Source organism: Thamnophis sirtalis, unplaced genomic scaffold, assembly GCF_051295495.1.
Source record: "Thamnophis sirtalis isolate CommonGarterSnake01/CBP01778 unplaced genomic scaffold, rThaSir2_p1.2 scaffold_15, whole genome shotgun sequence".
Lineage (NCBI taxonomy): Eukaryota > Metazoa > Chordata > Lepidosauria > Squamata > Natricidae > Thamnophis > Thamnophis sirtalis.
The window spans coordinates 42642922-42660913 of NW_028261395.1; the positions used below are offsets into that span (position 1 = coordinate 42642922).

The 17992-nt window shown below is 47.0% G+C and overlaps 1 protein-coding gene across 1 annotated transcript in view; it reads left to right on the plus strand.

Annotated features, from left to right (window-relative positions):
* Positions 1-17992, plus strand: part of AGRN (agrin) — a gene marked incomplete in the record, with an annotated part of 268173 nt that overhangs the window by 160690 nt on the left and 89491 nt on the right. Inside the window, 2 exon segments of the mRNA XM_087702674.1 lie at positions 8729-8944; positions 15891-16115. Of these exon segments, the coding sequence (XP_087558800.1) occupies positions 8729-8944; positions 15891-16115 (441 nt within the window).

Genomic DNA, 17992 nt, shown 5'->3' on the forward strand with positions numbered 1-17992 from the left:
ATAGGAGCCAGCCGTGTGCAGCAGCTGCCAAAAAAGCCAACACAGTTCTAAGCTGCATCAACAGAGGGAGAGAATCAAGATCACGGGAAGTGTTAATGCTGCTTTACAAGGCCTTGGAAGGCCACACTTGGAATACTGTATTCAGTGTTGGTCCCCACAATGTAGAAAAGATGTGGAGACTCTAGAAAGAGTGCAGAGAAGAGCAAGAAAGAGGATTAGGGGACTGGAGGCTAAAACATATGAAAAACGGTTGCAGGAACTGGGCATGTCTAGTTGAATGAAAAGGAGGACATGGGGAGACATGATAGTATTGTTCCAATATCTCAGGGGCTGCTCCAAAGAAGAGGGAGTCAAGCTATTCTCCAAAGAACCTGAGGGTAGGACAAGAAGCAATGGGTGGAAACTAACCAAGGAGAGAAGCAGCTTAGAACCAAGGAGGAATTTCCTGACAGTTAGAACAATTAACCAGGGGAACAACTTGCCTCCAGAAGTTGTGAATACTCCAACACTGGACCTTTTTAAGAATATGTTGGATATCCATTTGTCTGAAGTGGTGTAGGGTTTCCTGCCTAAGCAGGGGGTTGGGCTAGAAGACCTTCAAGGTCCCTCCCGATTCTTATTATTCTAAATTTGAAATAGCTTCCAAGATTCAGGAACTTGGGACAGCTTCAGAATCGGAGGTGCCTTCCTTGCATCCATCTCCCAAAACTGAGCGCTGTCAAATTTCTCTGCAGAGTTTCTCCATGCCCCCGCAGTCCTGGAGGGCTGTATCTCATCCCTGCTTTTAATTTCCCACCATGCTGCCTAGTGCAGCTGAGGGCATCTTGGGAAATTAAAGAAGCCGCTAAATTCATTGACGTGACCCTGTCCAAGGTGCTGAATTTGGAGAAGCCACCTCGTAAAGCGAAGAGCGAGCACTTGGGGGCTGCTTTCTAGCAGCCGCTGGAAATATGCTTGGTGAAAACAGTTGTTCTGTCCTAGGCTTCCCCAGCAGCACGAAGCCGAGTCCTCGTTCCGATAAACCCCTTTTATTTAATTGACAGTGAATTCCTCTCCAGCCAAGTCTTCCCTCTCCCCCAGTCTTTCAAGATCGTTCACACTTACCGACCTTTATCAGGCTTGGAGTGTTGCCAGGCAAATATTTTTCAGACGCCGCAACACTTGGTAAGGATGCAGGAATGAACGAATGAATAACTTCTGCAGTTAGGTCGCTAACAGAGTTGGAAGGGACCTTGGAGGTCATCTAGTCCAACTCCTGTTCTGACCCAGGCTTCCCTAGAGCCTGAAGCAAACTCCTTCTTCCCACAAAAACCCCTTTTATTAATTGACTGTGAATTCTGCTCTTTCACATCCAGCAAAGCCTTTCAAGGGAGGATTTACAGTCACAGACCTTATCTGGCTTGGAGAGCTGCCAGGCTGATATCTGCAAAACCTGGCAAGGAGTCTCAGAGAGTTATGAACCGGTTAAGGGAACTAATTGTCTACGGCAAACTCCACTCCCCTTTCGCTCCTCTTTTATTCCCTCTGGGAGGGGCCATTCACCGTCCACCTGTGGCCTTCCTCCCAAGTCGACCCCTGTTGTTTAGCCGTTCCCTTCTTCTGGCAACTCACACTGGGAACAGGCTCCACCTGTTCCTCTGCCCCACTGATGTCTGACTCCGAAGGCAGCTGATAACTGTCAGAGAGCTCTGACCCCCTCTCGGCCTCCGACTCAGCTCTCATCAAAGCCTTCCCCAGACTCCAGGACTGGCCCATGTCCCCATCCCCCCCTGACCTCCTCACTGTCCGAGTCTGCTGCCACTTCCGCCAGCCGCTGGCGGGCCACAACAGTTGCGCCCCACGATCTGATCCCCACCCCTTCATGTAAAAGATTCGGGGCTAAACCAGGAAATAATTTGCAAAGCCAACTGCTCTCACTCTTGAGCTGGCCAGGCCTAATATTTGATTTTCCGTTCCTGGAGAAATGGGAAAGGGAAGACATCTCCTTCGAACACGTCTTGGGCAAACGAGCTTTTTTTTTTTCTCCCGCAGGGAGAAGCTCCTTCTGTCTCTTTGACTGACAGTTCACTAATGTGCTACAATTTCAGCTGAAGTCTTGAAAAATGGGGCCGAGGAGGAGGAGGAGGAAGGGGGGAGGAGGGGGAGGATTGTGTGTTAGATGGCCCAGACATTCCTGTGATTATTCCATAATATCAATAGATAATGTTTGTAGTTTTAAGAGTAGTTTTCTTGCAGACGTTTCATTACCCAACTAGGCAACATCATCAGTGTTAGAAGGGAGTGGAGTTTGTGGAAAGAGGAGGAGGAAGACTGTGGGGTAATTTGTGCTCTCTGAGCTTTTTTCCTTCAGACGTTTCATTACCCAACTAGGGAACATCATCAGTGCTAGAAGGGAGAAGTGGGGTTTATGGAAAGAGGAGAGGAGGAGGTCTGTGGAGTCCTTGATGCTCTCTGATCTTAGTTTTTTTCATACAGACGTTTCATTACCCAACTAGGGAACGTCATCAGTTCCAGAAGGGAGAAGTGGGGGTTTGTGGAAAGAGGAGAGGAGGAGGACTGTGGAGTCCTTGATGCTCTCTGATCTTAGTTTTTTTCTTACAGACGTTTCATTACCCAACTAGGGAATGTCATCAGTTCCAGAAGGGAATGGGGTTTGTGGAAAGAGGAGAGGAGGAGGACTGTGGGGTAATTTGTACGGTTCCACCACAAAACCGCGGTGGACTAAAGCGCGCTCGACGAAAGCGCGTACGTGACATCATCACAGCGCGCTGAAAACAGCACGCTGTGAGCGGTAAACTTAAAATTAAAGGGTAAATCTAAACCTAACCCCCCCCAAACCTAAACCTAACCCTAAACCTAACCCTATACCTAACCCTTAACCTAACGCTAAACCTAACGCTAACCCTTAACCTAACCCTAAACCTAACCCTAACGCTTAACGTAACCCTAAACCTAACCCTAACCCTTAACCTAACCCTAAACCTAACCCTAACGCTTAACGTAACCCTAAACCTAACCCTAACCCTTAACCTAACCCTAAACCTAACCCTAAAACCTAACCCTTACCTTTATGTGAATCGGCTTGCTTTAAAAGCGCTTTTTAAAGCGCCCTTTTTTTCCCCACGGTCGTATTTGTCGCGCTGCTGATGACGTCAGGTACGCGCTTTAATCGGGCGCGCTTTAGTGGACCGCGGTTTTGACGGGTCACGATTTGTGCTCTCTGAGCTTGGTTGTTTTCTTGCAGATGTCGCATTACCCAACTAGGGAACATCATCAGTGCTTGAAAGGAGTGGAGTTTGAGGAGGAGGAAGAAGGAAGGAAGGAAGGAAGGAAGGAAGGAAGGAAGGAAGGAAGGAAGGAAGGAAGGAAGGGGGGAAAAATCACAACCAACTCTCTCCATTTTTAAATGCTCATCGCTTCCCTTCTCTTCTCTCCCTTTTTGGGGGGGGAGGAATTTGTCTGCTAGGGTTCCCCCCCCCCCGCTTCTTTAAAGAAAATCACAGAAAGAGCCGGTCTGCAGAGCTTCATAAAAATGATAAATTGCTTTTAGATATTGGGCAGAAGAGAAAGAGAGTTCGGTTTTTGTTTTTTTATTTGACAATATTAGTCTCTTAGTGGTGTATTGTTGCCATGTATATGAGCTTAAATTCTCCAGGCAGCTGGAGCCAAATATCCATGTATTGAAGTGTAAATGAACCACTGGCAATGCTTTCTTCTTTTTCTTCTCCTCCCTTTCCCCTTTATGATTTTTCATACTTTTTCTTCTTTTTTCTTTTCTTTTTTTTAAAAAAATTGTTTTTCCACCGATATTATATACGGCGATCTCTCCTTCCCTCCCGGAGTATCTCTGCATTTCTGTCTACAGAAATGTGAAATCCCCTACACGATATGCTAATCGTTTCTAATCAAATCAGTAACTTGGGAAGAATGCACAAAAATACCCCCAAACCCCAAACGAGAGGAGGGGGGGAGGTCTTTGAATCGTGCTCTCACCCACACGGAGGGGAAATATATACCCTCCCACCCACTCCCCAGGTTTGCAAGGCACATTAACGGGGATATCTAAGTGGCAGGTCAGACCAAGTGGGAGCCATGCGAAAAAGGAAAAAAAAAAGGAAAAACATCACCTTCTCACGCAGATGGTAAAATTAGCAATAACAGCTAATGGTGAGATCGTCCAGCTTGGCTTTATTTATTTATTTCCCCCCCGCACATCCTTCCTTAAGTTCTTCAATCCATGCTTCCATGCTGAATTCAGCCACCAGTGTAGCAATAGCAGTAAGCCCTTAGATTTATAGGCCACTTTATAGTGCTTTATAGCCTTCTCTAAGCGGTTTACAGGGTCAGTCTTTTGCTCCCCTCCCCCAAACACAATCTGGGTCCTCGTTTTACCCACCTCAGAAGACAGAGTTGACCTGGAGCCAGTCGGTCAGGATCGAACTGCTAACAGTGGGCAGAATTAGCCTGTAATACTGCATTCTAATCACTGGGAGGGAGGGAGGGAGATGACAATAGCACTTAGACTTCCTGCTTTACAGCCCTCTCTAAATGGAAAAAATCCCTTCTGAGGGAGAGGTAATAAAAAAAAGCTAGATTGTGCAGAAATGAATAGATTAACACTGAAAATTAAAGGGAAGGGAGCATTGGGGTATTATAATATATGGGGCGATTTTATCATTGGATAGAAAATGAATAGAGGTAAAAAGAGCTATACAATTAAATACGCCGGGGAGATTTATAGGGGAGGAGTTGAATTGAAAAGTAATTGAAAGGTAAAGGTAAATGGAAAGATAAAAATATATTAAAATGATAGCAAATGTTAAATATGATGGCACGAAAAATGTACTCAGATGACCCCCTGTTTGATTAAAGATATAAGATTTGTTATGGGAAAAATACAAAACTTTATACCAAAAAAAAGAAGAAGAAGACAAGGAGATTGGACTGCATTTGTCAGAAATAGTGTAGGGTCTCCTGCTTGGGCAGGGGGTTGGACTAGATGATCTCCAAGGTACCTTCCAATTCTGTTATTCTTCTGTTAGCCAGAAGTTGTGGGAGCTTCATCCCTGGAAGCTTTCAAAAAGAGGCTACCATTTGTCAGAAACAATGTAGAGTCTCCTGCTTTTTGGGGTTGGACTAGATGACCTCCAAGGTCCCTTCCAACTCTGTTATTCTGTTATTCTTCTGTTAGCCAGACGTTGTGGGTGCTTCATCCCTGGAAGCTTTCAAGAAGAGGCTGCCATCTGTCAGAAACGGTGTAGAGTCTCCTGCCTTTTGGGGTTGGACTAGATGACCTCCAAGGTCCCTTCCAACTCCGTTATTCTGTTATTCTTCTGTTAGCCAGACGTTGTGCGAGCTTCATCCTTGGAAGCTTTCAAGAAGAGGCTGCCATCTGTCAGAAACGGTGTAGAGTCTCCTGCCTTTTGGGGTTGGACTAGATGACCTCCAAGGTCCCTTCCAACTCCGTTATTCTGTTATTCTTCGGTTAGCCAGAGGTTGTGGGCGCTTCATCCCTGGAAGCTTTCAAGAAGAGGCTGCCATCTTTCAGAAACGGTGTAGAGTCTCCTGCTTTTTGGGGTTGGACTAGATGACCTCCAAGGTCCCTTCCAACTCCGTTATTCTGTTATTCTTCTGTTAGCCAGACATTGTGGGAGCTTCATCCCTGGAAGCTTTCAAGAAGAGGCTGCCATCTGTCAGAAACGATGTAGAGTCTCCTGTTTTGGGGGTTGGACTAGATGACCTCCAAAGGTCCCTTCCAACTCAGTTCCTCTCCCTCTGGAGCTCAAAAAAAAAAAGGTGCTGTCGACGGGAAACACCTTGTGATCCGGCGCTGGGCGAAAATAAATGGGAAGGAATAGCTTGAGTTATATACAGCAGGTTCTATTCCCGACACGTTATTTTTTCTCTCCCTGGCATTGCAGAGCCCCTGACTCAGCGCCAGGGGGGAAGAAGCATGCAAATTTCCAAAGGTGTGGAAACACGGTGCTGAAGTGTGAACAGCTAGGCAGGAGTTTTAGGTCTGGGGTTTCGTGGCAGGAAAGTACGAGATCAAACAGGTACACGCGTCTAGCCCAGGGCTTTGCGCGACGGAATATAAATTGGGTACCCTGCATCCAGGAAAGATCTAAGCGAGATCCATGCCCTGGATAGCTGGCTGGCTGCTATTTCGAGATGGTGGGTTTTGGGGTTTTTTTTTAGATTTGCCTTACCTGGCTTCCCTTCTCTCCCCCCCCCCCCAACCCCACTCCCCCCAGCCTCCGAAATTTAAAAAAAGAACAGCATCACCTCTGCTTCATTTGCAATGTAAATGGGAAAGTACTCTATGCCAGCTTAGCTGATTACATGATCAAGAGAATGTGGCATCTGTTATTAGGGAACAAACAAGTCTGTGCATACACACACACACACACACACACACACACACACACACACACAGAGTGGGGAAGAAGAGAGAGGAAGAGAAACAGAGAGGGAGAGAGAGGAGGAGGCAGGGAGAGAGAAAGAGAAAGGAGAAACAAAGAAAGAGAGGAAGGAAGAGAGAGAAACAGAAAGAAAGAGAGAGGAAGGGAGAGAGAGAGAGAGAGAGAGAGAGAAACAGACAGAAAAAGGGGAGAGAGAGGTAGGAAGGAAGGGAAAGGAAGAGAAAGGGGGGGAGGAAGGTGGAGAGAGGAAAAGAAAGAAAGAAAAACAGAGGGAGGAAAGTGTGTGTGTGAGAAAGAGAGAAGAGAGAGGGAGAGAAACAGAGTGGGGGAAGAAGAGAGAGGAAGAGAAACAGAGGGAGAGAGAAGGAGGCAGGGAGAGAGAAAGAGAAAGGGGAAACAAGGAAAGGGGGAGAGAGGTAGGAAGGAAGGGAGAGGAAGAGGGGCAAGCAAGGTGGACAGAGGAAGAGAAAGAAAACAACAGAGAGGGAGGAGAGGGAGGAAAGTGTATGTGTGAGAAAGAGAGGAGAGAGGGAGAGATACAGAGAGAAAAAAGAGGAAGGAAGAGAAAAAGAAAGAAACAGAAAGAAAGAGAGGGGGGAAGGGCGAGAGAGGAGGAGGAAGGGAGAAAGAAAGAGAGAAAGGGAAAACAAAGAAAGAGGGAGAAGGGGGAGGAAATAAGAGAAAGAGAGAAAGAAACAGAAAAAAGAGGGAGAGAGAAAGAAAGAGAAACAGAGAGAAAGGAAGGGGGAGAGAGAGGGGTCGGAAGGAAGGGAGAGAGGAAGAGAAAGAGAAACCAAGAGAAAGAAAGAGAGGGAGGGGGAGGAAGGGAGAGAGAGAGAGGAAAAGAAAGAAAGAAAAACGTATAGAGAGGAGGAAAAATGTGTGTGAGAGAGAGAGAAGAGGGAGGGAGGGTGGAAGAGGGAGAGAAACACAGAAAGAGAGAAACAAAGAAGAGTGAGAGATAGGGAGATAGGAAGAGAAAGAAAGAAAGAAAGAAAGAAAGAAAGAAAGAAAGAAAGAAAGAAAGAGAGAGAGAGAGGGAGGGAGAAAGAAAGAAACAGAAAGAGAGGGAGGGAGGAAGAGAGGGAGGAAGAGAAAGAGAAACAGACAGAAAGAGAGGAGAGAGGGAGGAAGGAGAGGAGAGAGAGAAACAGAGAGAATGAGAGGGAGGGAGGGAGAGGGAGGGATCTGACAGCATCCTGTATAGAATTATGGCCAGGTTTTGTAGGTAAAATGATTTGTATGAAAGTTTTTTTCATTTGAGCTGGCTCTGCCCTTATGGTTGAACTACAGCTCCCAGCACCCCTCACCTCCTGCCTTAGGGGGTTGCTGGGAATTATATCATTGTTCATTTTTGTACATGGGGAGGGGAGGAGGAGGGAGATCTACAGGCTGGGACAACTGCCCTCCTCCCTCCCCTCTTTTTGGAAATCAGATTTATGACTTCATTACATGTCTTCCTTCCTTCCTTCCTTCCTTCCTTCCTTCCTTCCTTCCTTCCTTCCTTCCTTCCTCATCAATTCATCCAGTCTCTGGCCAAAAGGGCCGTGGGGAAGCACAGATTTTGGGAGGCGGGCTCTGTTCTCAAGACAGACTATGTTATAAGGCTTAGGCCTTATTACGCTGTGAATCCAGGTGATGGATTCACACGTTACACCGAATTGTACACCAGCTCTACCTGGGGAATTCGTCTCCTTCTACTAATTCCTCCAAAATAGCCAAGCGTAACATTTGGGTAGCTCAGCAGCTAAGACACTGAGCTTGTCGATCAGAAAGGTTGGCCGTTCGAATCCCCAGCACCGCGTAACGGAGGGAGCTCCCGTGACTTGTCCCGGCTTCTGCCAACCTAGCCGTTCGAAAGCAGGTAAAAAATGCAAGTAGAAAAATAGGGACCACCTTTGGTGGGAAGGTGACAGCGTTTGATGCGCCTTTGGGAGTTGAGTCATGCCGGCCACATGACCACGGAGGCGTCTTCGGACAGCGCTGGCTCTTCGGCTTTGAAACGGAGATGAGCACCGCCCCCTAGAGTCGGGAACAACTAACACCCAGGTGCGAGGGGAATCTTTATCTAGAAAGACATAAATGAATTATAAGTACCAAGTTGTGTGAACTGGATCTGAGGCTGAATTCACTGAAGTCAACGCCCACCACCTCTTCTGGACATCACTGCAAGGTCACTGCATCCCATTTTGTTTCCATGGGGCTAATTCCTACTTCATATGGACTAGAAACCTCAGCCCATTGTTTTTTTTTAAATCCTTCCGCCCGTGCAGAGCGTAACTCTTTATTTTCCTTTCCACCCGCAGTTTGTCGAGGGATGCTGTGTGGCTTCGGAGCTGTCTGCGAGAAGAACCCCACGGACTCTTCCCAAGGCGTCTGCGTTTGTAAGAAGGCGGCCTGCCCTTCAGTGGTGGCTCCGGTGTGCGGCTCAGATTACTCGACCTACAGCAACGAATGTGAGCTGGAGAAAGCTCAGTGCAACCAGCAGCGCCGCATTAAAGTGATGAGTAAAGGAGCTTGTGGTAAGTGTGGCTGGTCTCGACATTTCATCCATCCCATCTCGGATCTCAAAGTTTTCTTCTTCTTCTTCTTCTTCTTCTTCTTCTTCTTCTTCTTCTTCTTCTTCTTCTTCTTCTTCTTCTTCTTTTTCTCCTCCTCCTCCTCCTCCTCCTCCTCCTTGATTCTCCTCCTCCTTCTTCTTCTCCTTCTTTTTCTTTCTCTTCTACCTCCTCCTCTTCTTCCTCCTCCTCCTTCCTTTGTCTTCTTCTCCTCCTTTTCTTTCTCTCCCTCCTTCTCTTCTACTCCTCCTCTTTCTTTTTCTTTCTCTCCTTCTTCCTCCTCTCCTTCTTCCTCCTCTCCATCTTTCTTCTCCTTCTTTCCTCCTCTTCTCCTCCTCTTCCCCCGTCTTCCCCTAAGTGTGGCTGGTCTCAACATTTATCCATCCCACCTCGGATCTCAAAGTTTTCTCCTTTTCCTCTTCCTCCTCCTCCTCCTCCTCCTCCTTCTTCTTCCTCCTCCTCCTCTTCCTCCTCCTTTTTCTTTCTCTTCTTCCTCCTCTTCTTCCTCCTCCTCCTCTTCCTCCTCTTCCTTCCTTTGTCTTCTTCTCCTCCTCCTTTTCTTTCTCTCCCTCCTCCTCTCCTTCTTTCCTTCTCTTTCTCTTCTCTCCCCCTCCTCTTCCTTTTTCCTCCTCTCCTTCCTCTTCTCCATCTTTCTTTTCCTTCCTTCGTCCTCTTCTCCTCCTCCTCCCCCGTCCTCCCCTAAGTATGGCTGGTCTCGACATTTCATCCATCCCACCTCGGTCTCAAAGTACTACTTCATCTCCTTCTCCTTTGTCTTCTTCTCCTTCTTCTTCTCCGTAATTCTAAACTGCCGGAATGAAGTCACTTTCTTGGCTTCATTGTTGGCCAAAAACAAGTCATTGTTAGTACATGTTTCCTCCTCCTCCTGACGTATTTGATCATTTTGCATTTGATCTGCTAAATGAGTAATCGGTAAGGCATTTGATAAAGTAGACCATAATTTACTACTAGATAAAGTAGAAGAATGTGGGTTAGACAGCATCGCCACCAGATGGATTCGTAACTGGCTGACCAACCACCCTTAACATGTAGTCCTTAATGGAACTGCATCTACATGGAGGGAAGTATGCAATGGAGTACCCCAAGGCTCTGTTTTATGTCCAGTACCCTTCAACATCTTCATCAATGATTTAGACAAGGGGATAAATGGGGAACTTATCAAACTTGCAGAAAACACCAAGTTAGCAGGAATAGTCAACACTCAAGATTGGCTTAAGATACAGAAGGATCTTGACAAACTTGAACATTGGGCGCTATCTAAGAAAATGAAATTCAATGGTGGGGAAAAAAAGGTTCTACATTTAGGCAAGAAAAACGAAATGCACAGGGACAGTATAGATGGTACCTCGCTCAATAGTAGTAACTGTGAGAAGGGATCTTGGAGTCCTAGTGGACAACCGTTTAAATAGGAGCCAGCCGTGTGCAGCAGCTGCCAAAAAAGCCAACACAGTTCTAGGCTGCATCAACAGAGGGATAGAATCAAGATTCACGTGAAGTGTTAATACCACTTTATAAGGCCTTAGGAAGGCCACATTTGGAATACGACATCCAGTTTTGGTCCCCACAATGTAGAAAAGATGTGGAGACTGTAGAAAGAGTGCAGAGAAGAGCAACAAAGAGGATTAGGGGACTGGAGGCTAAAGCATAGGAAGAACAATTGCAGGAACTGGGTATGGCTAGTTTAATGAAAAGAAGGACTAGGGGAGACATGATAGCAGTGTTCCAATATCTCAGGAGTTGCCCCAAAGAAGAGGGAGTCAAACTATTCTCCAAAGAACCTGAGGGTAGGACAAGAAGCAATGGGTGGAAACTAATCAAGGAGAGAAGCAACTTAGAACTAAGGAGAAATTTCCTGACAGTGAGAACAATTAATCAGTGGAATAGAATTTGCCTCCAGAAGTTGTGAATGCTCCAACACTGGAAGTTTTAAAGAAGATGTTGGATAAACATTTGTCCGAAGCGGTGTATGGTTTCCTGCCTGAGCAGGGGGTTGGACTAGAAGATCTCCAATTCCCTTCCGACTTTGTTATTCCATCTTTTTTTTTCTCTATCAAAAGAAAAAGTGAAAACGAACAAGCAAAAGAGAGAGAAAAAATGGGGGGGAGTGATGCAGAATATATCAGTAAGTGGACAGAGCAAGTGACCAAATTGTGCAGTTGAGGAATCAAGTATATCACCGATGGAAAATTATCCCTAACAAAACCAGAAAGTTATTTTCACAAGGATCTTAGAAACGGTTTCGAGTGTTCAGAGTCAAAGGAACATTTTGTTGTTGTTGTGGGTTAGCCTCCCGTCCAAAAATAGGAAAAAATAATAATATTATAACCAAACATTTAAGTTTCTAACGTTCCCCTATTTGTGCTCCTCCGAGTAATGTATAGCATCAGCCCTTCTTGGTGAGAAATAGGCTGGTTGACTTAATCACCTCTTCATCGCAACCTCACAAGATGCTGGCTGTGATTTTTCCCAAGTCCAGTTTTACACCCGGAGTGGGTGATTTTTCCGGGGAAGGCCTCCTAAGCGAGGCTAATGAACCCTCCGTGCTGGCAAGGCACATACCACCCGAAAGCAAGGAGCTGTGCAAATGAAAACGCCCTCTCTCTGCTTTTTTCCAAGTAAATTAACTTGACCTTTCCTCCTCCCCCTTCCCTCTCTGATGGAGAAGTTCCTGCTTTTAGCGATAAATCTCTGCTTTCCGGACTTCTGCAGAGAGCTTGGGAGAAGAGGAGAGAGAGAGAGAGAGAAAAAAACAGAGAGAGGGAGGAAGGGAGAGAGAAAGAAACAGAGAGAGAAAGAAAGAGAAACAGAAAAAGAAAGAGGGAGGAAGGGAGAGAGAAAGAAACAGAGAGAACAAAAGAGAAACAGAAAAAGAAAGAGGGAGGAAGGGAGAGAGAAAGAAACAGAAAAAGAAAGTGGGAGAGAGGGAGGAAGGGAGAGAGAAAGAGAAAGAAACAGAAAGAAAGAGAAACAGAAAAAGAAAGAGGGAGGGAGAGTGAGAAACAGATAAAGAAAGAAAAAGAAAGAGGGAGGAAGGGAGAGAGAAAGAAACAGACAGAGAGAAAAAAATAGAAAAAGAAAGAGGGAGGAAGGGAGAGAGAAAGAAACAGAGAGAAAGAAAGAAAAACAGAAAAAGAAACAGGGAGAGAGAAAGAAACAGAGAGAGAAAGAAAGAGAAACAGAAAAAGAAACAGGGAGGAAGGGAGAGAGAAAGAAACAGAGAGAACGAAAGAGAAACAGAAAAAGAAAGAGGGAGGAAGGGAGAGAGAAAGAAACAGAGAGAGAAAGAAAGAGAAACAGAAAAAGAAAGAGGGAGGAAGGGAGAGAAAAAGAGAAACAGAAAAAGAAAGAGGAAGGGAGAGAAAAAGAGAGAAACAGAAAAAGAAAGTGGAAGAGAGGAAGGAAGGGAGAGAGAAAGAGAAAGAAACAGAAAGAAAGAGAAACAAAGAAAGAAAGAGGGAAGGAGAGTGAGAAACAGCTAGAGAAAGAAAGGGAGAAAGGGGGAGAGAGAAACAGCGAAAGAAAAAAAGAAAGGAGAGAGAGAAAGAAAGAGAAACAAAAAGAAAGAGGGAGAAAGGGGGAGAGAAAGAAACAAACAAACAAACAGAGAAAGAGAGAGGGCAGTAGAGACAGAGAGAGGAAGAGAAAAAAGAGAGAAAGAGACACAGAGAGAGGGATGTGTCGTCCTGATTTATTGAAAATAATTAACAATGGGTTATGGGCTTGGGTGGGTGGGTGGGGGAAATGTCTAATGAAGGAGGGAGGTAATTAAATAAATAAAGGACCTTATAAATAAGACACTGTCCCCATCTTAGAAACAGCCAGCAGCCTCTTAATGTCTCTCTCTAATTACATTTTGCTTATAGGCACATTAAGGCCGTCTCCTTGTTGCCATTCCACTCTCATTCCACACTTTGCTTGATGAACTCGATGGAGCAAACAGTCCCCGGAGTTTCCATGTCAAGGAAACTTAATAATTCCGGGGGCGTGCGTCAAATACTTGAGCCTTTTTAGTGTGGCAAAAAAATTTTGTGGAACGTATAGCGTCCTTTGAATTTGGTGGATTGCTTCCAGACGTTTCATGACCCAACTAGGTAACATCATCAATGCTACAAGAGAGCAAAGTTTGGAGGAGGAGGAGGAGGATTGTGGCAGTGGTGGGTTCTGGACGCCGGTGCAGCATGTACACTGCGCATGGGGCCAGGTATCCTAAATGGGCACGTGCAATGCGCACGCCACTGCTCTGCAGCACCCAGCTTCGCGGCGGAGGTCGCGCAGGCGCCGCACGCTGTGCATGCGTGAACAATGGGCCGGTCGTGTTATAAACAGCCATGGAAAGCAGGAAGGCGGGTGGGCCAAACGAGCCACAGTACCGGTACGGTGGCCACTGCTCCTGGCTACTACCGGTACGCCCGTACCGGGCCGTACCTCCCGAAATCTACCACTGGACTGTGGGGTCCTTGGTCTCCCTGAGCTCAGTTGTTTTCTTGCAGACATTTCATTACCCAGCATTGGCGCCTGGAGGATTCAGGAGCCCCCAAACAGACCCATATTGTCAGGGTTCCAAATTGCATCCAAAAATAAATCAGAGTCCAAGGCAAAAGATTCCTCAATTGATTAAGAGAGCCATGTTGGCGCACCTGGGAAAACCCAAATCTGAAGGCTTCCCGTTTTCCCACTCAGTTGAAAGTTCAAGATCCTGGCCCCAACACCCACAAGTCCATCCCATAGTCCAATCTCCCACTGCCACGCTGGCAGCTTCCACCCATCCAGTTCCGGTCAGGTGCAGAGGTACTGAGACAAAGAATGACCTTGGCTTTCTAGAAAGAATGTTGTTATGGCTACATATCACCCAACTCCATGTGATCTCTCCTCCCATTTTCCCACCATAGAAAATGCGTAGTAGAATAATAGAAAGTATGGCACGCCATAGACCCAAAAGAAAAGATGGCTGCAGGCCTAACATGCATTTGGTCTGTAAGACGCACCGAAATTTTCACCCATTTTTAGGAGAGTGGAGTGCGGCTTATACTCCGAAAAATACAGTGTATTCCTTGCAGACAGCTGGTCATTTGCATCCTTTTAGAGGGTCGTTGAGGCCACTTGGAGGTTTATCTGTGTCCCCAGGGTCACCTGAGTGATGTAAATTGTTCTTGTAGTCATGTCAGGGTTCTAAAAAACACCCCCGATGAAATAAAACTCCAGGGCTTGTGTTTCGTCAAAGTTCCAATTTATTAGAGGCGTCTTGTTGGCACATCTGGGGAAACCCGAATCTGAAAGCTTCCCATCCAGTTGAAAGTTCAAGATCCTGCCCAACCCCCCCCCCCCCCACACACACACAAGTCCATCACATGGTCCAATCTTTCAATGTCACGGACAGATTCCACCTATCCAGTTCCGGCCAGGTACAGAGACAAAGATGACCTTGACTTTCTAAGAAGAATGTTGTTATGGCTACATATCACCCAACCCCGTATAACTCCCCCATCACATTTTCCCACACAATAGAAAGTAGACAGCAGAAAGGGTGGCAGGCCAAAAGAAGTCCAAAAGAAAAGATGGCTTGCAGGCAATGACAATTTTGCAATTTTTTTCCCCTCGGGAAATCCATTCGTCCTGCCACACCCTTCCAAGGGTCTTCATCCCAAATTGCATAGCTAAATGTTTGTAGAGATTCTCAGTCCTCCAGGACATGGTTATCCCAAAGGCCGTGGTGAAATTCATTTTTTTTACTACCTGTGGGCATGGCTTAGTGAGTATGGCATGGCTTGGTGGGCATGGCAGGGGAATACTGCAAAATCCCCATTCCCTCCCCACTCCAGGGGAAGGATACTGCAAAATTCCCATTGCCTCCCACTCCAGGGGAAGGATACTGCAAAATCCCCATTGCCTCCCACTCCAGGGGAAGGATACTGCAAAATCCCCATTCCCTCCCCATTCCCTCCCCACTCCAGGGGAAGGATACTGCAAAATCCCCATTCCCTCCGCACTCCAGGGAAGGATACTGCAAAATCTCCATTCCCTCCCCACTCCAGGGGAAGGATACTGCAAAATCCCCATTCCCTCCGCACTCCAGGGAAGAATACTGCAAAATCCCCATTCCCTCCCCACTCCAGGGGAAGGATACTGCAAAATTCCCATTCCCTCCCCACTCCAGGGGAAGGATACTGCAAAATTCCCATTGCCTCCCACTCCAGGGGAAGGATACTGCAAAATCCCCATTCCCTCCCCACTCCAGGGAAAGGACACTGCAAAATTCCCATTCCCTCCCCACTCCAGGGGAAGGATCCTGCAAAATCCCCATTCCCTCCGCACTCCAGGGAAGGATACTGCAAAATCTCCATTCCCTCCCCACTCCAGGGGAAGGATACTGCAAAATTCCCATTGCCTCCCACTCCAGGGGAAGGATACTGCAAAATCCCCATTCCCTCCCCACTCCAGGGGAAGGATACTGCAAAATCCCCATTCCCTCCGCACTCCAGGGAAGGATACTGCAAAATCTCCATTCCCTCCCCACTCCAGGGGAAGGATACTGCAAAATCTCCATTCCCTCCCCACTGCAGCAGAAGGACATTGCAAAATCTCAATTTCCACCCCACTCCAGGGGAAGGATACTGCAAAATCTCAATTTCCACCCCACTCCAGCAGAAGGACATTGCAAAATCCCCATTTCCTCCCCACTCCAGGGGAAGGATACTGCAAAATCTCCATTTCCTCCTGATCAACTAGCACTCAGGAGACAGAGAATAGATGGGGCGGGGCCAGCCAGAGGTGGTATTTGCTGTTTCTCCGAACGCCTCAAAATTTCCGCTACCGGTTGTCCAGAACCTGTCAGAACCTGCTGGATTTCACCCCTGCCCCAAGGATTGACTCTTCTTCCCCTCTTCTCCAGGTTCGAAAGACCCCTGTACAGAGGTGGTTTGCAGCTTCGGCAGCACCTGCGTACGGTCCACGGACGGGCAGTCGGCCAAATGCATCTGCATGTCCTTTTGTAGCGGCCTGCCCGAAAACACCGTGTGCGGCAGCGACGGCAAGGACTACCGCAGCGAGTGCCACCTGAACCGACACGCTTGCGACAAGCAGGAGAACATCTTCAAGAAGTTTGACGGGCCCTGTGGTAAGAATCCCGTCTGCCGCGGGCGGGTCTCTGATTTTGGTGGACGTTTCATCACCTCTCTGGGTAACCTTGCCAGTGTATGGGGGAGTGGTAAGCCCATTCAAAGCACAATGAAGAAGCTGTTAGGACTTTGTCCTCACATTTCACGTGGCTCTTCTGACCTAACCTTCCCAAAAACTCATCTCGATAAAACCCGTTTTATTTACGTTAAAGTGAATTCCTCTCCAGCAAAGTCCCGGCTGATAATCTTTCATGAGATTTCACAGCTACAAACCTTTTCAGGCTTGGAGAGCTGCCAAGCCGATATCTTCTAAACACCATGCTGTAGCAGCAATTACTTGGCAAGAAGTCAGGGACGGATCTTCACCCTAATGAATTGAACTAATGGCCTCCTGCAAACTCCACTCCCCTTTGGCTCCTCGTTTATTCCCTCTGGGAGGGGCCATTCACCGTCCCCCTCTGGCCTTACTTCCAAATTGACCCTTGTTCCTTAGCTGTTCCCTTCCCCTGGCAGCTCTGCATATCCACCTGTGCCTTTACTCCCGAGTTGGTCCTTGTTTCTTAGCTGTTCCCTTTCCCTGGCAGCTCTGCGCATGCGCACACTGGGAACAGGCTCCAGCCATTCTTCTGCCCCATTGATCTCCGACTCCGAAGGCAGCTGATAACTGTCAGACGGCCCTGGCCCCCTCTCTGCCTCTGACGCAGAGCCCTCGTCAGAGCCTTCCCCAGACTCCAGGACCGGCCCATCTTCCTCCCCAACCTCCTCACTGTCTGAGTCTGCCGCCAGCTCCACCGGCCACTGGCAGGCAACAAAACTGGCTTAACAACTCCAGCAATTCACTTAACAACTGTGGCAGGGACGGTTGTAAAATGGGGTGTTTAAGAAATGCCTCGCTTAGCAATGGAAGTTCAACTGTGGCTATAAGTCGAGCACATATATGTGTGTGTGTGTGTGTGTGTGTGTGTGTGTGTGTGTAGTATTTGTGCTGATAAATAAATCAGCACAAATACTACACAAATGTAACAAAGGCAACAGTAAAATATTGGGCTTTCTGTCTGGATGGTCTCTTGTGACGAGCCGAAGGACAGAGAATGGAAGTAGTGATCTTCCTCCCATATTTCGGCATACCGGGGGTTGTAAATCTATACATACACACACACACACACACACACACACACACACACACACACACACACACACACACATATTTTGGGGCTTTATTTGTTTGTTTCCCTCCCTTCCTTTCTTTCTTTCCTTCCTTCCTTCCTTCCTTCCTTCTTTCCTATTCATGAATATATATATTGTAGGAATTTCCTTTCTTCCCTCCCACTTTTTGTCCTTCCTCCCTCCCTCCCTATCTCCCCCCCTCTTTCTTTCTTTCTTTCTTTCTTTCTTTCTTTCTTTCTTTCTTTCTTTCTTTCTTTCTTTCTTCTGCAAAAGCCCACAGGAATCTGAGCGCACGCCTCTGATCTCTCTCTGCACGTTGTCTTCAGGGGTTAAGGTGTGATTTGTTTCCTGTCCCCCCCCCCCAAACAGAGACACACGCACACACATGGTTTTTCGGTCTCCATGGCGACATGTTAATCTATTGTCCCTCTTGGGCTGATTCCGAGATCTAGGTATTCTGCGTGGTGCTGCATTTTTTTTTTTTGGGTGGGGGGAGAAGGACCAAACATACATTTTTGCATTTCAGTTATTAAGGGAGCCTCAAGTCTTCCGCTTCTCTTGGTATTATCAGCCGGGGAGGTGTTGAAAACGCCCCTGCGGAGAAGCTGAGAAGGGGATTAGCCAGTTCCTGTATCCAGATGATCTGCAGGCTGGCGTTTTTTCGCTTTCTGATAACTCTATCCAAGCATTGAAACGAAGATGATCTGGT